This window comes from Cetorhinus maximus, chromosome 21 (assembly GCF_964194155.1).
Source record: "Cetorhinus maximus chromosome 21, sCetMax3.hap1.1, whole genome shotgun sequence".
In the NCBI taxonomy this organism is placed as follows: Eukaryota; Metazoa; Chordata; class Chondrichthyes; order Lamniformes; family Cetorhinidae; genus Cetorhinus; species Cetorhinus maximus.
Genome location: NC_135899.1, coordinates 25,794,302 through 25,811,576, shown reverse-complemented (window position 1 = coordinate 25,811,576; position 17,275 = coordinate 25,794,302). Strand labels below are relative to the sequence as shown.

At 44.2% G+C, this 17,275-nt stretch overlaps 1 protein-coding gene across 1 annotated transcript in view; it reads left to right on the top strand.

Annotated features, from left to right (window-relative positions):
- Positions 1-357: 357 nt before the first annotated feature.
- The window catches only part of LOC144695540 (uncharacterized), a gene marked incomplete at its 3' end in the record, with an annotated part of 30,675 nt that continues 13,757 nt past the window's right edge, over positions 358-17,275 (top strand). Inside the window, exons 1-7 of the mRNA XM_078566414.1 lie at positions 358-756; positions 2,803-3,144; positions 5,199-5,540; positions 8,568-8,687; positions 11,756-11,774; positions 12,120-12,157; positions 13,758-13,798. Coding sequence (XP_078422540.1) covers positions 627-756; positions 2,803-3,144; positions 5,199-5,540; positions 8,568-8,687; positions 11,756-11,774; positions 12,120-12,157; positions 13,758-13,798 — 1,032 coding nt within the window. The remainder of the gene's footprint in view (positions 757-2,802; positions 3,145-5,198; positions 5,541-8,567; positions 8,688-11,755; positions 11,775-12,119; positions 12,158-13,757; positions 13,799-17,275) is intronic.

Here is a 17,275-nt window from a genome sequence, read left to right as displayed (position 1 = left end):
GCATCCATCATACTTTCAGGCAGTGCATTCCAGACCCTAACCACTCGCTCTGTGAAGAAGTATTTATTTCTGATATCACGTTTGATTCTTTTACCAAATGCCTTCAATTTGTGCTCTCTGGTTCTCGAGCTTTCCACCAGCGGGAACAATTTCCTGCTATATACTTTGTCCAGATCCCTTGTGATTTTGAATTCTTCTATCAAATCTCCTCTCAGCCTTACACAGTCAGTTTCTGTCATGGTGGTTAATTAAGTAGAACTACACTGAACCCCAAGCATAGAAGCAGGCTCCATTACTGTGGTTGTACTCTGACCAAGCCTCCTTTTATTTCTCTTCATGTCCCCGCACTATCATTTCTCTAAGTCCCAACTTCCACTCGGACAGCAGAAACTGTTGCTTTCTCCTTCTTTCCAGGAATTGACGCCGAGAAGTTCAGTGTTTTTCAAAAGCTGCCCAGGATTCTGGCGGAGGTGGGGCAGACAGTGCTCATCCCCTGTAACTTCACAGCCAACGTCAACAAGGCGATAGGGTCTTACCGATGGTACCAGGGCGGCAGGAATGGCACTGAGGTTTCCAATGAGACAGCAGAGTACAGAGGGCGGATCCTCAAATCCGGAGAGGATTTTATGCAAGCCCGAGATGCCTCCATTCTAATAAGGGACGTGAGAGTGATCGATTCCGGACTGTATTACTGCAAGGTTATATTGATGCAACTGGGTGAGGAATACGGAGCAGGGACAGAGCTGACTGTGAGAGGTAAGCGACTCGGCTGTCTGCACAATTGGGGCGAGCAAGGGAGGGGAAGATCAACATAGAACCATAGAAACTAAGAGCAGGAGTAGGCCATTCGGCCCTTCGAGCCTGCTCCGCCGTTCATCATGATCATGGCTGATCGTCCAACTCAATAGCCTGCTCCTGCTTTCTCTCCATATCCTTTGATCCCTTTCACCCCAAGAGCTATATCCAACCCCTTCTTGAAAACATACCATGTTTCGGCCTCCGCTACTTTCTGTGGTAATGAATTCCACAGGCTCACCACTCTCTGGGTGAAGAAATTTCTCCTCATCTCAGTCCTAAATGGTCTACCCCGTATCCTCAGACTGTGACCCCTGGTTCTGGACTCCCCCACCATCAGGAACATCCTCCCTGCATCTACCCTGTCTAGTCGTGTTAGAATTTTATAGGCTTCTATGAGATCCCCCTCATTCTTCTGAACTCCAGTGAATATAATCCTAACCGTCTCAATCTCTCCTCATATGTCAGTCCCGCCATTCCAGGAATCAGTCGGGTAAACCTTCGCTGCAATCCCTCTATAGCAAGTACATCCTTCCTCAGATGAGGAGACCAAAATTGCACACAATGTTCCAGGTGTCAATGTGGTGGCCTGTCTATGACTGGCCCCTATGCTGGGATAGCTGATTGACGGGGAATGCCGGAGGCAGAGACCCACTCATCGACAGAGATGAGACTATTGAACCATTTTAAATAACCGATCACTTGCTGGGGATGAGATTGAACAGGTGGGGAGGGGGTGTGGAACGGGCGATATGGCTTTTAGAGCCCGTCGTACCACACATCCAATATTCAGTATTACTGAAGCCAGTGGAATTGAATATGGGGCGATGCTTATAAGGGGCGATCAATGTCACATCACTTGTTTTGTCCGATTTCCTCCCCGTTTATGTTTAAGTAGCGGAGGAAGCTTCATGTTAAAAAATAGCACATGTTGCAGAACATGTTGTTTGGTTGCATAGTTACAGCCAGGAGCGCGCTGATAAAAGGAACTCTTCACGGCTTGTGTAACCATTCAGGCCGGCTTCCATTGAGCTTCAAATCAGATAGCATCATTTTTCTTTATATTTCCAGAAATTAAGGCTGAGTTCAGAGTTATCCAGTAATCCTCTTCCATAATCCTGGAGACCTCTATGATATCAGTCCTCAGTCTCGTCTTTTCTAAAGGAAAGAGTACCGGCCTGTTTAATAATTCCTCATAGGGGTGACCTCTCAGTTGTGGTACCATTCCTGCAAATCGTGCTTGCACATTCCCTGTGCCTCTATATGGCTATTTATGATATGGAGACCAGGGCTGAGCACATTAATTGAAGTATAGCCTAATCAACAGTTAATATGATTCAAATCTTAACAAATTCTGCTTTGGCGAAGAATTGAATGGACATAAAACCCGCTGTTCGTGCAATGATGCAGCGCTGAAGAGCCCATTCTGCCTATCATATCGGTGCCAGCTCTTCAAAAGCCCCTCCTAGTTTGACCCTGCCCTTTCCCCCAGAAGCCTGCCAATGTTTCGCTTTGAAGGATACGACCATTTTTCTTTTCGCGAGTTATTATTGGACCTGCTTCCGCCACCCTTTCATTCCAGGTGGCACATTCCAGGTCAGAACAACTTCGCTGCGATAAAAGCAAATTGACCGCGGATGCTGGAAATTTGAAACAAGAACCAGAAAATGCTGGGCAAAAAAAAACTCAGCAGTGACAGCATCTGAAGAAGAGTCATGGGAACTCAAAACATTAACTCGGTCTTTCTCTCCACAGATGCTGTTAGACTTGCTGAATCTTTTTCAGCACTTTCTGTTTTTGTCGCTGTGATAAAACCTTGGTTAACATTGTGCTGAACTACCTCCGCCGCCACGCATACCCCCCCACCCCCCACACACACACCTCATCACTGCACTTTGTTTGCCCATCTTCAACCAGTTCCCTATGTAAGCGCTCCTGCACCACTGTCTCGCTAAGTCCCAACTTCCACTTGGAAAGCAGAAACTGTTGCTCTCTCTTTCTTTCTAGGAATTGACGCCGAGAAGTTCAGTGTTTTTCAAAAGCTGCCCAGGATTCTGGTGGAGGTGGGGCAGACAGTGCTCATCCCCTGTAACTTCACGGCCAATGTCAACAAGGCGATAGGGTCTTACCGATGGTACCAGGGCGGCAGGAATGGCACTGAGGTTTCCAATGAGACAGCAGAGTACAGAGGGCGGATCCTCAAATCCGGAGAGGATTTTATGGAAGCCCGAGACGCCTCCATTCTAATAAGGGATGTGAGAGTGAACGATTCCGGACTGTATTACTGCAAGGTTATATTGATGCAACTGGGCGAGGAATACGGAGCAGGGACAGAGCTGACTGTGAAAGGTAAGTGACTCGGCTGTCTGCACAATCAGGGCGAGCAAGGGAAGGGAAGATCAACATAGAAACATAGAAACTAGGAGCAGGAGTAGGCCATTCGGCCCTTCGAGCCTGCTCCGCCATTCATCATGATCATGGCTGATCATCCAACTCAATAGCCTGCTCCCGTTTTCTCTCCATATCCTTTGATCCCTTTCACCCCAAGAGCTATATCCAACTCCTTCTTGAAAACATACAATGTTTCAGCCTCAGCTACTTTCTGTGGCCGTGAATTCCACAGGCTCACCACCCTCTGGGTGAAGAAATTTCTCCTCATCTCAGTCCTAAATGGTCTAGCCCGTAGCCTCAGACTGTGACCCCTGGTTCTGGACTCCCCCACCATCGGGAACATTTTTCCTGCATCTACCCTGTCTAGTCCTGTTAGAATTTTATAGGCTTCTATGAGATCCCCCTCATTCTTCTGAACTCCAGCGAATATAATCCTAACCCACTCAATCTCTCCTCATATGTCAGTCCCGCCAACCCAGGAATCAGTTGGGTAAACCTTCGCTGCAATCCCTCTATAGCAAGTACATCCTTCCTCAGATGAGGAGACCAAAATTGCACACAATATTCCAGGTGTCAATGTGGTGGCCCTGTCTGTGACTGGCCCCTATGCTGTGATAGCTGCCCAACGGGGAATGCCGGAGGCAGAGACCCACTCAGCGACAGAGATGAGACTATTGAACCATTTTAAATAACCGATCCCTTGCTGGGGATGAGATTGAACAGGTGGGGAGGGGGTGTGGAACGGGCGATGTGGCTTTTAGAGCCCGTCGTACCACACATCCAATATTCAGTGTTACTGAAGCCAGTGGAATTGAATATGGGGCGATGCTTATAAGGGGCGATCAATGTCACATCACTTGTTTTGTCCGATTTCACCCCCGTTTATGTTTAAGTAGCGGAGGAAGCTTCATGTTAAAAAATAGCACATGTTGGAGAACATGTTGTTTGGTTGCATAGTTACAGCCAGGAGTGCGCTGATAAAAGGAACTCTTTATGGCTTGTGTAACCATTCAGCCCGGCTTCCATTGAGCTTCAAATCAGATAGCATCATTTTTCTTTATATTTCCAGAAATTAAGGCTGAGTTCAGAGTTATCCAGTAATCCTCTTCCATAATCCTGGAGACCTCTATGATATCAGTCCTCAGTCTCGTCTTTTCTAAAGGAAAGAGTACCGGCCTGTTTAATAATTCCTCATAGGGGTGACCTCTCAGTTGTGGTACCATTCCTGCAGATCGTGCTTGCACATTCCCTGTGCCTCTATATGGCTATTTATGATATGGAGACCAGGGCTGAGCACATTAATTGAAGTATAGCCTAATCAACAGTTAATATGATTCAAATCTTAACAAATTCTGCTTTGGCGAAGAACTGAATGGACATAAAACCCGCTGTTCGCGGAATGATGCAGCGCTGAAGAGCTCATTCTGCCTATCATATCGGTGCCAGCTCTTCAAAAGCACCTCTTAGTTAGACCCTGCCCTTTCCCCCAGAAGCCTGCCAATGTTTCGCTTTGAAGGATACGACCATTTTTCTTTTCGCGAGTTATTATTGGACCTGCTTCCGCCACCCTTTCATTCCAGGTGGCACATTCCAGGTCAGAACAACTTCGCTGCGATAAAAGCAAATTGACAGCGGATGCTTGAAATTTGAAACAAGAACCAGAAAATGCTGGGCAGAAAAAAACTCAGCAGTGACAGCATCTGAAGAAGAGTCATGGGAACTCAAAACGTTAACTCGGTCTTTCTGTCCACAGATGCTGTTAGACCTGCTGAATCTTTTCCAGCACTTTCTGTTTTTGTCGCTGTGATAAAACCTTGGTTAACAATTTGCTGAACTACCTCCGCCGCCACGCATACCCCCCCCCCCCCCCACACACACACACACACCTCATGACTGCACTTTGTTTGCCCATCTTCAACCAGTTACCAATGTAAGTGCTCCTGCACCACTGTCTCTCTAAGTCCCAACTTCCACTCGGACAGCAGAAACTGTTGCTTTCTCTTTCTTTCCAGGAATTGACGCCGAGAAGTTCAGTGTTTTTCAAAAGCTGCCCAGGATTCTGGCGGAGGTGGGGCAGACAGTGCTCATCCCCTGTAACTTCACGGCCAACGTCAACAAGGCGATAGGGTCTTACCGATGGTACCAGGGCGGCAGGAATGGCACTGAGGTTTCCAATGAGACAGCAGAGTACAGAGGGCGGATCCTCAAATCCGGAGAGGATTTTATGGAAGCCCGAGACGCCTCCATTCTAATAAGGGATGTGAGAGTGAACGATTCCGGACTGTATTACTGCAAGGTTATATTGATGCAACTGGGCGAGGAATACGGAGCAGGGACAGAGCTGACTGTGAAAGGTAAGTGACTCGGCTGTCTGCATAATCGGGGTTAGCAAGGGAGGGGAAGATCAACATAGAAACATAGAAACTAGGAGCAGGAGTAGGCCATTCGGCCCTTCGAGCCTGCTCCGCCATTCATCATGATCATGACTGATCATACAGCTCAATAGCCTGCTCCCGTTTTCTCTCCATATCCTTTGGTCCCTTTCGCCCCAAGAGCTATATCCAACTCCTTCTTGAAAACATACAATGTTTCGGCCTCAGCTACTTTCTGTGGTAATGAATTCCACAGGCTCACCACTCTCTGGGTGAAGAAATTTCTCCTCATCTCAGTCCTAAATGGTCTACCCCGTATCCTCAGACTGTGACCCCTGGTTCTGGACTCCCCCACCATCGGGAACATTTTTCCTGCATCTACCCTGTCTAGTCCTGTTAGAATTTTATAGGCTTCTATGAGATCCCCCTTATTCTTCTGAACTCCAGCGAATATAATCCTAACCGAATCAATCTCTCCTCATATATCAGTCCCGCCATCCCAGGAATCAGTCGGGTAAACCTTCGCTGCAATCCCTCTATAGCAAGTACATCCTTCCTCAGATGAGGAGATCAAAATTGCACACAATATTCCAGGTGTCAATGTGGTGGCCTGTCTGTGACTGGCCCCTATGCTGGGATAGCTGATTGACGGGGAATGCCGGAGGCAGAGACCCACTCATCGACAGAGATGAGACTATTGAACCATTTTAAATAACCGATCACTTGCTGGGGGTGAGGTTGAACAGGTGGGGAGGGGGTGTGGAACGGGCGATATGGCTTTTAGAGCCCGTCGTACCACACATCCAATATTCAGTGTTACTGAAGCCAGTGGAACTGAATATGGGGCGATGCTTATGAGGGGCGATCAATGTCACATCACTTGTTTTGTCCGATTTCACCCCCGTTAATGTTTAAGTAGCGGAGGAAGCTTCATGTTAAAAAATAGCACACGTTGGAGAACATGTTGTTTGGTTGCATAGTTACAACCAGGAGTGCGCTGATAAAAGGAACTCTTTATGGCTTGTGTAACCATTCAGGCCGGCTTCCATTGAGCTTCAAATCAGATAGCATCATTTTTCTTTATATTTCCAGAAATTAAGGCTGAGTTCAGGAATTTTCGAGTATTCAGGCTGTGGAAGGACAGTGTTCATCCCCTGTACGCACACAGCCAATGTCTGTCGTGAAACAGAGAATTATAAATGGTACAAGGATGCCAGAAATGGAACTGAAATTTCTAACGGGTCAGCAGAATACAAAGGATGTATTTTCGGGCCGAAACAAGAGGACTTTTTTTAACGCTTCCATTCAAACAAATGACTTGAGGGTGCACGATTCCGGGATGTATTACTGCCGCGTGACAATGAGAGGTGTCGGCGAGGAATATGGAGCAGGGACACAGCTCGCTGTGAGGGGTAAATTATTCTCCCGCCTGAAATATCATGGAAGTGAAATGACCATTGTCCATATATTCTGGAGCTGGATCACACTGGGGGTCACACACTGCCCTTCCCCAGCCCCGCCCCACCCCCCCCCCCCCCCCCCCCCCACCCAACCTGCGACGGGCTGGGGCAGTGGGTCAGAAACTGCCCTTTTCCCCCACCCCCGGGACTGGGTTGGGGCAGCGGGTCAGACACTGTCCTTTCTCCCTCTGGGACTGGGTGGGGTAGTGGGCCAGACACTGTCCTTTCCCCCCTCTGGGACTGGGTGGGGTAGTGGGTCAGACACTGTCCTTTCCCCCCTCTGGGACTGGCTAGGGCAGTGGGTCAGGCACTGTCCTTTCCCCCCTCTGGGACTGGGTGGGGCAGTGGGTCAGACACTGTCCTTTCCCCCCTCTGGGACTGGGTGGGGTAGTGGGTCAGACACTGTCCTTTCCTGCCTCTGGGACTGGGTGGGGCAGTGGGTCAGGCACTGTCCTTTTCCCCCCTCAGGGACTGGGTGGGGCAGTGGGTCAGACACTGTCTTTATCCCTTTATTTCCCTTTATAACTTTATTTCACCACATTTCTATTTCTCTCTAGTTCTGATGAAGAATCATACGGACTCGAAACATTAACTCTGCTTTCTTCTCCACAGATGCTGTCAGACCTACTGAGTTTTTCCAGCAATGTTTGTTTTTGTTACTGTCTTCTAGGGTTGGGTAGGGCAAGCACGTATTTCACCTCTGGTTTTCGGCAGGATGGGTTTCAACTTCTCCTGCCACTTGTCAATAGGATGAGTACAGTGTTAAGATCGCTGTGAAGCAATTATCACCCTTTCCCTCACCTTTCCCCCACCATCCCAATTACCTGACATTCTAGTTAGTTTAAGCAAATCAGAAGTCTGTAATCTATGAAGGAGCTTGGTTGCTTGGTTGTCACTTTGCAAGTCAACTGGGAAGAGTATTCCGAAATCAATAAAATCTTCAAGTCTAATAACTAATTGAATATGCCAATGAAACAATGTACCTATAATCTCTTGGATAGACTGGAATGCACAAGTGAGGAAGTGATGGTACAGTTGCTTAGAGTTCTGTTTGGACCACATTTAGAGTAGTGCATTCACTTTCACTCAGCAAAAGAAGTATTTGCCTTGGACGTTCAGAACCCTGATTCACCAGAATGAGACTTGGAAGTGGTGTTTAAGTTGATTAAAGAGTTTGGTACTGTACATAGAGATAAATTATTTCATCTGGTGGGAGGGTCAAGAACAATGAGTCATGACTTCTAAACTTAAGATTCGCAATTGAATGGTGAAGCCAGGAAGCAGCACTTCACATGAAAGCTGATGGAAATTTGGAACTCCCGCTGATAAAACTATTCAACTCAGGAAAGCTGAAAACTTCACAAGTGAATTGTATAGACTTAATGAGATAATGATAGTAAGGGATAAGGAACATAAATGGGTAGATGGAGTTAAGATTCTGATCAACTATGACCTAATTAAAAGATGGAATGGATATTGGTGGGGCTGAATGGCCTCATCTTGTTCCTCTGACGCAATGTTTCTATCTGACTTGCTCTCTTCTCCATAGAGAAAACAAAACTTGTCAAGAGCCTATTGTCAATCCTGATCATCAGCAGTGTGGTGGAATTGGGCCTCCTTCTGCTTGCCGCACCCTACTGTGTGAAGTTAAGCAGAATGAATGGTAAAGGTGTGTATCTTTGGCTGATTGACAGGTGTTATGGTTGTAAAATATTGTGCTGTGAGATTTAGATTTGTATATTTAAGGTTGAGGTATGCATTTGGCAGCCGTAGGAATACATGGGAGAATGAGTAGAGTAATATAGTAGAGATGGTACTTGACCAGTAACACACTGGTGGCCAGTGAAAACCATACTCTAGTTCAAGGGTCATGTGATGATTTGACAGTGTGGGGAATGTTTATGAAAGTAACAGAATTTTGGAAAAACGCAGATGGGGAACTATTCATGCTCTGACCTGTAAGTAACTTCAGGTAACTCATGATGCCCTCTCAAGTACGAGCTAGTTAGTTATAATAGAAGTTCCTTCAAGAAAAAAAACTAATTAACACCCTCCCAGGGAAATTATGAATGGATTAAAAAGATTACCTTAATGAACAATCTTTTAAAAAATGGATGTGCATCCCGAAACCATGCAATGTAACAATCGAAATTTAAGAGCCACTGTGTAATTTGTGTGCAGCAGGGTAGGAAATTGTTCTGGATATACAAACATATAAATTGAAAGCAGGAATAGGCCATTGCCCCCCACCCATCCCTAAGCCTGCTCCACCATTCAATAAGATCATGGCTGACCTGATTGTGGCCTCAACTCCACGATCCACCTACCCCCCCAATAACCTTTGACAAGGCAAGAATCTATATACCTCTGCCTTAAAAAATATCCATTGACCCGGCCTCCACCCCTCTGTGGGGAAGAGAGTTCCAAAGAAAAAATACTTCTTCTCATCTCCATCTTAAATGGGAATCTTCTTATTTTTCAACTGTGTCCCCTAGTTCTAGTCTTCCTCACTAGGGGAAACACCCTCTCAACATCCAGCCTGTCAAGTCCTCGCAGGATCCTGTATGTTTCAATAAGATCACCTTTCATTCTTCTAAACTCCAATGGATACAGGCCCAGCCTGTCCAACCTTTCCTCATAAGATAACCACCACCCCCATACCACCACCTCAGGTATCTGTTGAGTGAACCTTCTCTGAGCTGCTTCTAACGTATTTATATCCTTTCTTAAGTAAGGAGACAAAAACTGTACACAGTACTCTGGGTGTGGCCTCACCAAGGGCAGCAAAATGCCCTTACTTTCATATTCCATTCCCCTGGCAATAAACAGTAACATTCCATTTCCCTTCCTAATGTTAATGCCACATGGTCAGTATCACCTGGCTGCCTGTAACTTGTCCATCCAATATTCAGTCATTTTATTTACTCATTCGCGAGATGTGTGCATTATTAGCAAGGCCTATATTTATTGTCCATCTCTAGTTCTTCTTTGAGACAACTGTGAGACTTGCCATGCCACTTCAGAGGGCAGTTAAGATGCGGCCACGTGTGTGAACCAGATCAGTTTTTGTATGTCAGTTTCATGGTCATTCTTGCTAGCCTTCTAATCCTAGATGTATGAATTTATTTATAGTCCTTCAGAGGATGTGAGCACCGCTGGCCAGGCAGAATTTGTTGATCGCCCCAAATTGCTCTTGAGAAATTGGTGGTGAACAACCACAGTCCATTTACTTAATTGAATTTAACTTCCTGTGCTGACTTGCTGTCTTTGAAACTCATGTCTCCTGATCAGTAGCCTGGGCCTCTGAATTACTGGCTCAGTAACCTAATCACTATGCAACTCTACCTATTTAATGGACTGGATCTGAATATTGGGTAGTACATTTAACAGGCTGCCAACCCAATATTGATCATGGCACCCTATTCCTCAAGGTTATACCTACAACCTCTCTCACTTCGGTTGTTTCGTGGAGGTTTGCAAAGAGCTGCCTTCTCCCCTCACTGGTATCTACTCGAATTTTCAATCAGAACACTGTTCATAAATGCAACTTGAGGCAATTGCAAATAATTAGGACATGGAGATAGGTGTCACATCTGAGTCGCCTCCCCAAGGCTGCATGGTCCGATAAGATAAGCGTTTGGACACCTTCTGCTCTGGCAGTTAGCACTACATATCCGATGCTTTGACATTATGCTGTGGGAAATAGGTGCACAAAGTTTTATTGGGATTCTTGTTTTATCCGTTACTTTAACTTAAAGGCAAACATGTCCAAATTAACAGGAAAATCTATCACATAAAATAGCAATTTATTTAAAACCTACTGATACACTGATTTTCACATGACAACCAAATATAAAAGTTTAGAACAGTAATATTTCTGTAGAAATTATAGAATAGAATCAGCCTATTCAGCCCAACTGGCCCATGTCAATTGTTCGCTGAGCTTCCTCCCTCCCTACTTCATCAAACTGTATCAACATAACCTCTACTACTTTCTTTCTTATGTACTTATCTGGCATCCCCTTAAATGCATCTCAGCTATTTTCCTTGACTGCCTCATGTGCTAGCAGCATTCTGGCCACATTGTTGGTAAAGACGTTTCACCTTCCTGCATTTAATATCTATCTATCTAACTGTTTATCTATCTATCCGCCTATCCATCTATCCATCCGCCACCCCGTCAGTCTAACCCTCCGTCCGTCCCTCCACCTGTCTGTCCGTACCTCCGTCCTTTCCTCCCTCCCTTCCTCCATTCATCCATCCATCCCTCCCTCCGATTGTCCTCCGTCCGTCCGTCCATCCATCTTTCCGTCCATCCGTCCTTCCGTCCGCCCGTTCCTCCGTCCGTCCCTCTGTCCATCCCTCCGTTTGCCCGCCCGTCTGTCCGTCCCTCAGTCTGTCCATTCTTTCGTCCCTCTGTCTGTCCCTCCATCCATCCGCCCCTCCGCCCATCCATCCGCCCGTCCACCAGTTATACACTCAACCCTCAAGTGGAAATATCTTCTCTATGGCGACCCCTGAAAGACTCTCAGAATTTCTCTTAGGCCGCCCTCAGTCAACTTGCATTTATATCGTACTTTATCATGTTTCTCATACACACTGAATCACTTGGCACATACTTTGAAGCAAAGTTACTATTTCTCCATGTGTAGAACTTGTAGCAACAAGTAATAAAAGTTAATTGAAACGTAATGTCATTTGTAATCCAATTTTCTTTCTCGTCTCCTTATTCATTAGACGCTCAACAGGCTCAAAGGTGAGTAATTATCAGCATTCATATTCATATGTTAAGAAATGCACACAGTTAACATTCAAAGTAATTGAAGGAGTTTTCATCCAGGTAGGGGTGGGGCGTCAAAGGGAGGTAGAGTCCTAAACCTTCATCACTTAAAAAAAACTTGGATATGCAATTGAGGTGGCACAACCTACAGAGCTAAGGGCCAAGAACTGGGGAGCCATATTTGGCTGGAAAGCTCATTTCTGGCCATCACAGACAAGAGACGCCGAAAAATCTACTTCTGTGCCTTAAATCTTTCTATGTTTCGATGGTTTTATTTAATGAGAAAATATGGTTGAGTTTTTCCATTTTCTTCCTTTCCAGACAAGATACAGTTATTCCAGAAATTGCTTGCATGGAGGGTAAGTAAAGCTGATTTAATGTCATGGACGAACAATATCAGCTTCTATGGGGGTATTAGAACCAAAAGATTTCCATTTATGTGGTTTAAACATGTTTAAAAGTTTGCAATTTAGTACTCAAGTTATGGTTCAGAAACATCAAGCTGTTCATGCATTACAGTTGGCTTAACTCATTTATTTTTTTAAATAAGACTTCTTTACATTTTACACATCCTCAGCCTCTGAAGGCATCACTTTGTTTTCTTCTCTTCTATTTGACAAAAATGTCATGTCAATAATTACAATTCCATCTCTCAACAGGCCTCCAGTCCACAGTTTGTATTAATGCACATTGGAGAAGCTCAAAGTTGTGTAGGGAAAGCATAGTTACAATCCCAGGGAAACAGATACATTATTGAAGGAAGGGAAAAATTGCAGGGATATGTGGAAAGAGTGGGGAAATGCGAGGAACTCAATTGGTCTGCGAAAGGGCCAAGACAGATTCAATGAGCATCACCCTGTACTGTGCATTTCTACTCTGTGATTCTATTCTATTTATTACATTAGTGAACGAATGCACAAGACATCCCACTGTCTGATCTTATAAGATACTTTAGGGTTGAGATTAGATATGATTGGAGTCACAGAAATGCTGGAATCGTATTTTATTGATCATTATACCAGACGCCTGATATTCACATCTATCAAATTCAATATTGAATATTAACTGCGTGGGTCTTCAATGGGATTGCATGCAACATCTGTTCTACCTCCTAAACCATAACCCTGTCCATTGGTTGAGATGTAATATTGCACAGGGTACAAAACCAGTGTTTCAAGCAATCTCTTTAGTTTCCCAACCAGTATTAAAATTGCAATTGTTTCAATTGGCTTTGTTGAAATATACAACCAACTTTGTTTCTTTTAAAATGTAGTCACTTGATTTGGCACACATTACCTGCAGAAAGTATTTCTTGAAATGCAAGTTATGCAATGAAATTGATTCTTTATTTACACCCATAAGAAAAAGTTGCAGCTATTTTGGACAACTATTACTGGGGTCTTCCCGAAGCACTGGATGGCTAATTAATTCATTCGTACACTGCAAGGCCACACAATCAGTAAGTGAGAGTATTAAGCATTAAATTGATTCTCATTGGGATTGCTTATAGGAAGCATTTTGAACAGTGCAACGCGAGAGTACCCTACTCTTCTTTGGATGGTGTATTTGGATCTTATGTCCTCCAGAAGAGGCAGTCAGGGTTTCTGTTTAAAATCTCACTGAATGAGGAACTTCTGACAATGCAACATTCACTCAGTACTGGATGAAAATGATAGGAAGAGCATTGTTCTCAGGCTTTGGAGTGCAACTTGAATCCACGACCTTCACCATTCAGTGTTGCAAACTAAGCAAAGCTGGAATGGCTAAACAGTCTCATAGATATGCTTGTGAGGCATCTTACATATAATAAACACTTACTATAAACAAAACCTATACTTGTAACATTTTTTTTTCAATCACGGATTGCCATTATTATAAAGAAGTGCAACCTCCTACTCACCACGAGCAATGCCAGGGGACATATACCTGTATGTCTTATATTTAGAATTTGTTTTGCAGATAATATAACATCGGTTCTATTGAAGGAGGTGGAAGATATGGTAAGAACTTAGCAAGAAGGCAAAATCACATCACTTGAAACCTGCATTCCCAACATTGGTTTCGAACAACAAATCCCGAACTTCCCACTTATTAAATCATATATTAAGTCATAGAAATAACTATGCTGTTGCTGAAAATAAATACCATTATAGAACAGGAGGGTGTAATGGGTCAGGTTTTATGACAAGAATAACTGAGGCTGACAGTGCTCACTGTTATAATGGGGTAAACCTGCTAGCAATGTTTGGTGTCTGCAGTTAATTGCAGAAATTGAGAACTTGCTGTCAGAGGTAACCAACTCCCCATAGGGTCTGCTGCTGCTGCCCTTGCCCAAAGCCTTGGCACTGAAAGAAATGCAATGCCTTGAACTTGGAGCACTTACTGACTAGCTCTCCTAAAAAATGGCTGAAATAATTAGAGCTGGTGTATTCAGAAGTAAGTGAGTTTTAACAGTATGAAAATTACTGCCAAAACAACCTATTTGGCTCTGAGAAAAAGAAACAATTTTACAAGTGTGAAGTCTCATTCTCTTAAAAGGTTATTAGTTTTGAAAATTTAGATGTAATATCTGTATTTCACAATCTTTATTTCACTTTGTATGTATGATTTAAACCTAATTTATAGTCTTTACTTTATACATCGTGGTTTGCACACTGGGATACAAATTAATTGAAGGTGGCAGTGTAACTCAGCTATATTCAGTACCTGATATTCAGTTCCATTGCAGTCAATTTAGGTGCAGCATTTAATCAAGAGTGAATCTGATTGCATCTGTTTTGTGCCGCGTCCCGAGATGAACTGTTACTCCTGTGTGTGCCAGTGAGGGGCCTTACATCTGATTGGCTGGTGAGCCTCCATGTTCCCAGTCTTGTTCAGAGATGACTTCGACCACCTATCAATGGTGCCTCACTCGATCATAAGCCACATGAAAACATGTCTGTACACTGAAGTCCGCAAAAAAATAATAATAATTCTGGTCAGCTGTCAGTGAGGCAGCTAGCGCCATTTCCTCATCTGCAAGATCCAGTCATTATAATTTTTATCTACTCAGTGGATATCAAATAACCATAGGAAACATGGCCATCCTTCAGATTTAATTTTTCCACAAATAAACCATAATATTTCCATTTTGTTCCAAATGAAATTCATAACATACCCCCACTGGCAAACAATGGGAAGGATATGGTTTAGCTTTGTTTGGATTTAGTTACAAGGATTCCCAACACCTTCTAATAGCAAGCAGGCATTTCCGCTCCTTCTTGATTGAGTGTTTAATCTGTAATGAGAAATATCTTCAAATACTGTTTATTCATTGATCCATATTCATTAAGCCTTACACTGTAAAGTCTGCATCCTCGATATTTCTACTATTTCCAGTTATATGCAGGAATTTAATTAATAAAAGAGGAGGAGGTGTTGCATTATTAGTTAAGGAGTCGCTTACTGCAGTAAGGAGAGATGATATCTTGGAGGGGGCATCGAATGAAGTTTTGTGGGTAGAGTTTAGGAATAAAAAAGGGGCAACCACATTGTTGGGTGTTTATTATAGACCCCTAGATAGCCAGCGGGAAATTGAGGAGCAAATATGTGCATAATTTGTGGAGGTGTGTAAAAACAATAACAATGGGGTAATTATATTAGGTAATTTCAACTTTCCCAACATTAATTGGGATAGACATAGTACTAAGGGCTTGGATGGAGTGGATTTCTTGAAATGTGTATAGGAGAACTTTTTAGGTCAATATGTAGAGGGCCCAACAAGGGATGGTGCATTGCTGGACCGAATTGTGGGGAATGAAGCCGGACAGGTGGCTGAGGTGGTGGTGGGGGAGCATTTTAGTGATAGCAACCACAATATGGTACAGTTTAAGTTTGTTATGGACAAAGAAATTGACAAGTTGAAAAAAAATGTTTTGGATTGGGGGAGAGTAGGTTTTAGTAAAATAATGCAGGATCTGGCCAGGGTAGACTGGGAACAGTTACTTGTAGGGAAATCTACAGAGGAACAGTGGGGGGTGTTCAAAAAGGAAATGGGGAGGGTACAGGCTCAACATGTTCCCTCTAGGGTGATAGGAAGGAGTAACAAGCCCAGATAACCATGGATGACCAGAGATATTCAGGTTACGATGAGAAGGAAAAGAGAGGCTTTTAGCAGGTACAAGGGAAGCAAATCAACAGAGGCATTAGTGGAGTACAGACAGTGCAGGGTTGAGCTTAAGAAAGCAATTAGGAGAGCAAAGAGGGGATATGAGAAAGCTCTGGCTGGTAAAAGTAGGAAAAATCCCAAGATATTCTATAAGTATATCAATGGGAAGAGGATAACCAGGGAAAGAGTAGGGCCCATAAGGGACTAAAGGGGCAATCTATGGGTGGAGCCAGAGGACATCGCTAGAGTGTTGATTGAGTACTTCACGTCCATCTGCACCCAAGAGAATGAGGATGAAGGTATCGAACTCGGGGGGAGAGAGTATGAGGTTCTTAAGCAAATTGATATAGAGAGTGACAAGGTATTGGAGGTGTTGGCAGGCTTAAAAGTGGACAAATCCCCGGGCCCGGATGATTTTTGTCCTAGACTGCTGAGGGAGGCAAGGGAGGAGATCTCAGGGGCTCTGACCCAAATTTTTAATTCCTCTCTGGCCATGGGGGAGGTGCCAGAGGACTGGAGAACGGCTAATGCGATTCTGCTATTTAAGAAGGGTTGTAGAGATAAGCCAGGGAACTACAGGCCAGTGAGTCTCACGTCAGTGGTAGGGAAACTATTGGAGAAATTTCTGAAGGAGAGTATCTATCTCCACTTGGAGAGGCAAGGTTTGATCAGGGATAGTCAGCATGGCTTTGTCAGAGGGAGGTCCTGCCTAACAAATTTGATTGAATTTTTTGAGGAGGTGACCAGGCGCGTAGATGAGGGTAGTGCAGTTGATGTAGTTTATATGGATTTCAGCAAAGCCTTTGACAAGGTCCCACATGGGAGACTTATAAAGAAGGCAACTGCACATGGGATACAGGGTAATTTGATAAGGTGGATTCAAAATTGGCTTAGTTGTAGGAGGCAGAGTGTGATGACAGAAGGCTGCTTTAGTGACTGGAAGCCAGTGTCCAGTGGCGTACCACAGGGATCTGTGCTCGGTCCCCTATTATTTGTCATTTATATAAACGACATAGATGACTATGTGAGGGGTAGGATTAGTAAGTTTGCGGATGATACAAAGATTGACCAGGTGGTTAACAGTGAGGTTGAGTGTCTTGGGCTACAGGAAGATATGGACGGGATGGTCAAATGGGCAGATAAGTGGCAGATGGAATTTAACCCTGAAAAGTGTGAGGTGATACACTTTGGAAGGAGTAATTTGACAAGGAAGTATTCAATGAACGGCATGGCATTAAGAAGTTCTGAGGAACAAAGTGACCTTGGTGTGTATGTCCATAGATCTCTGAAGGCGGAGGGGCATGTTAGTGGGGTGGTGAACAAGGCATAT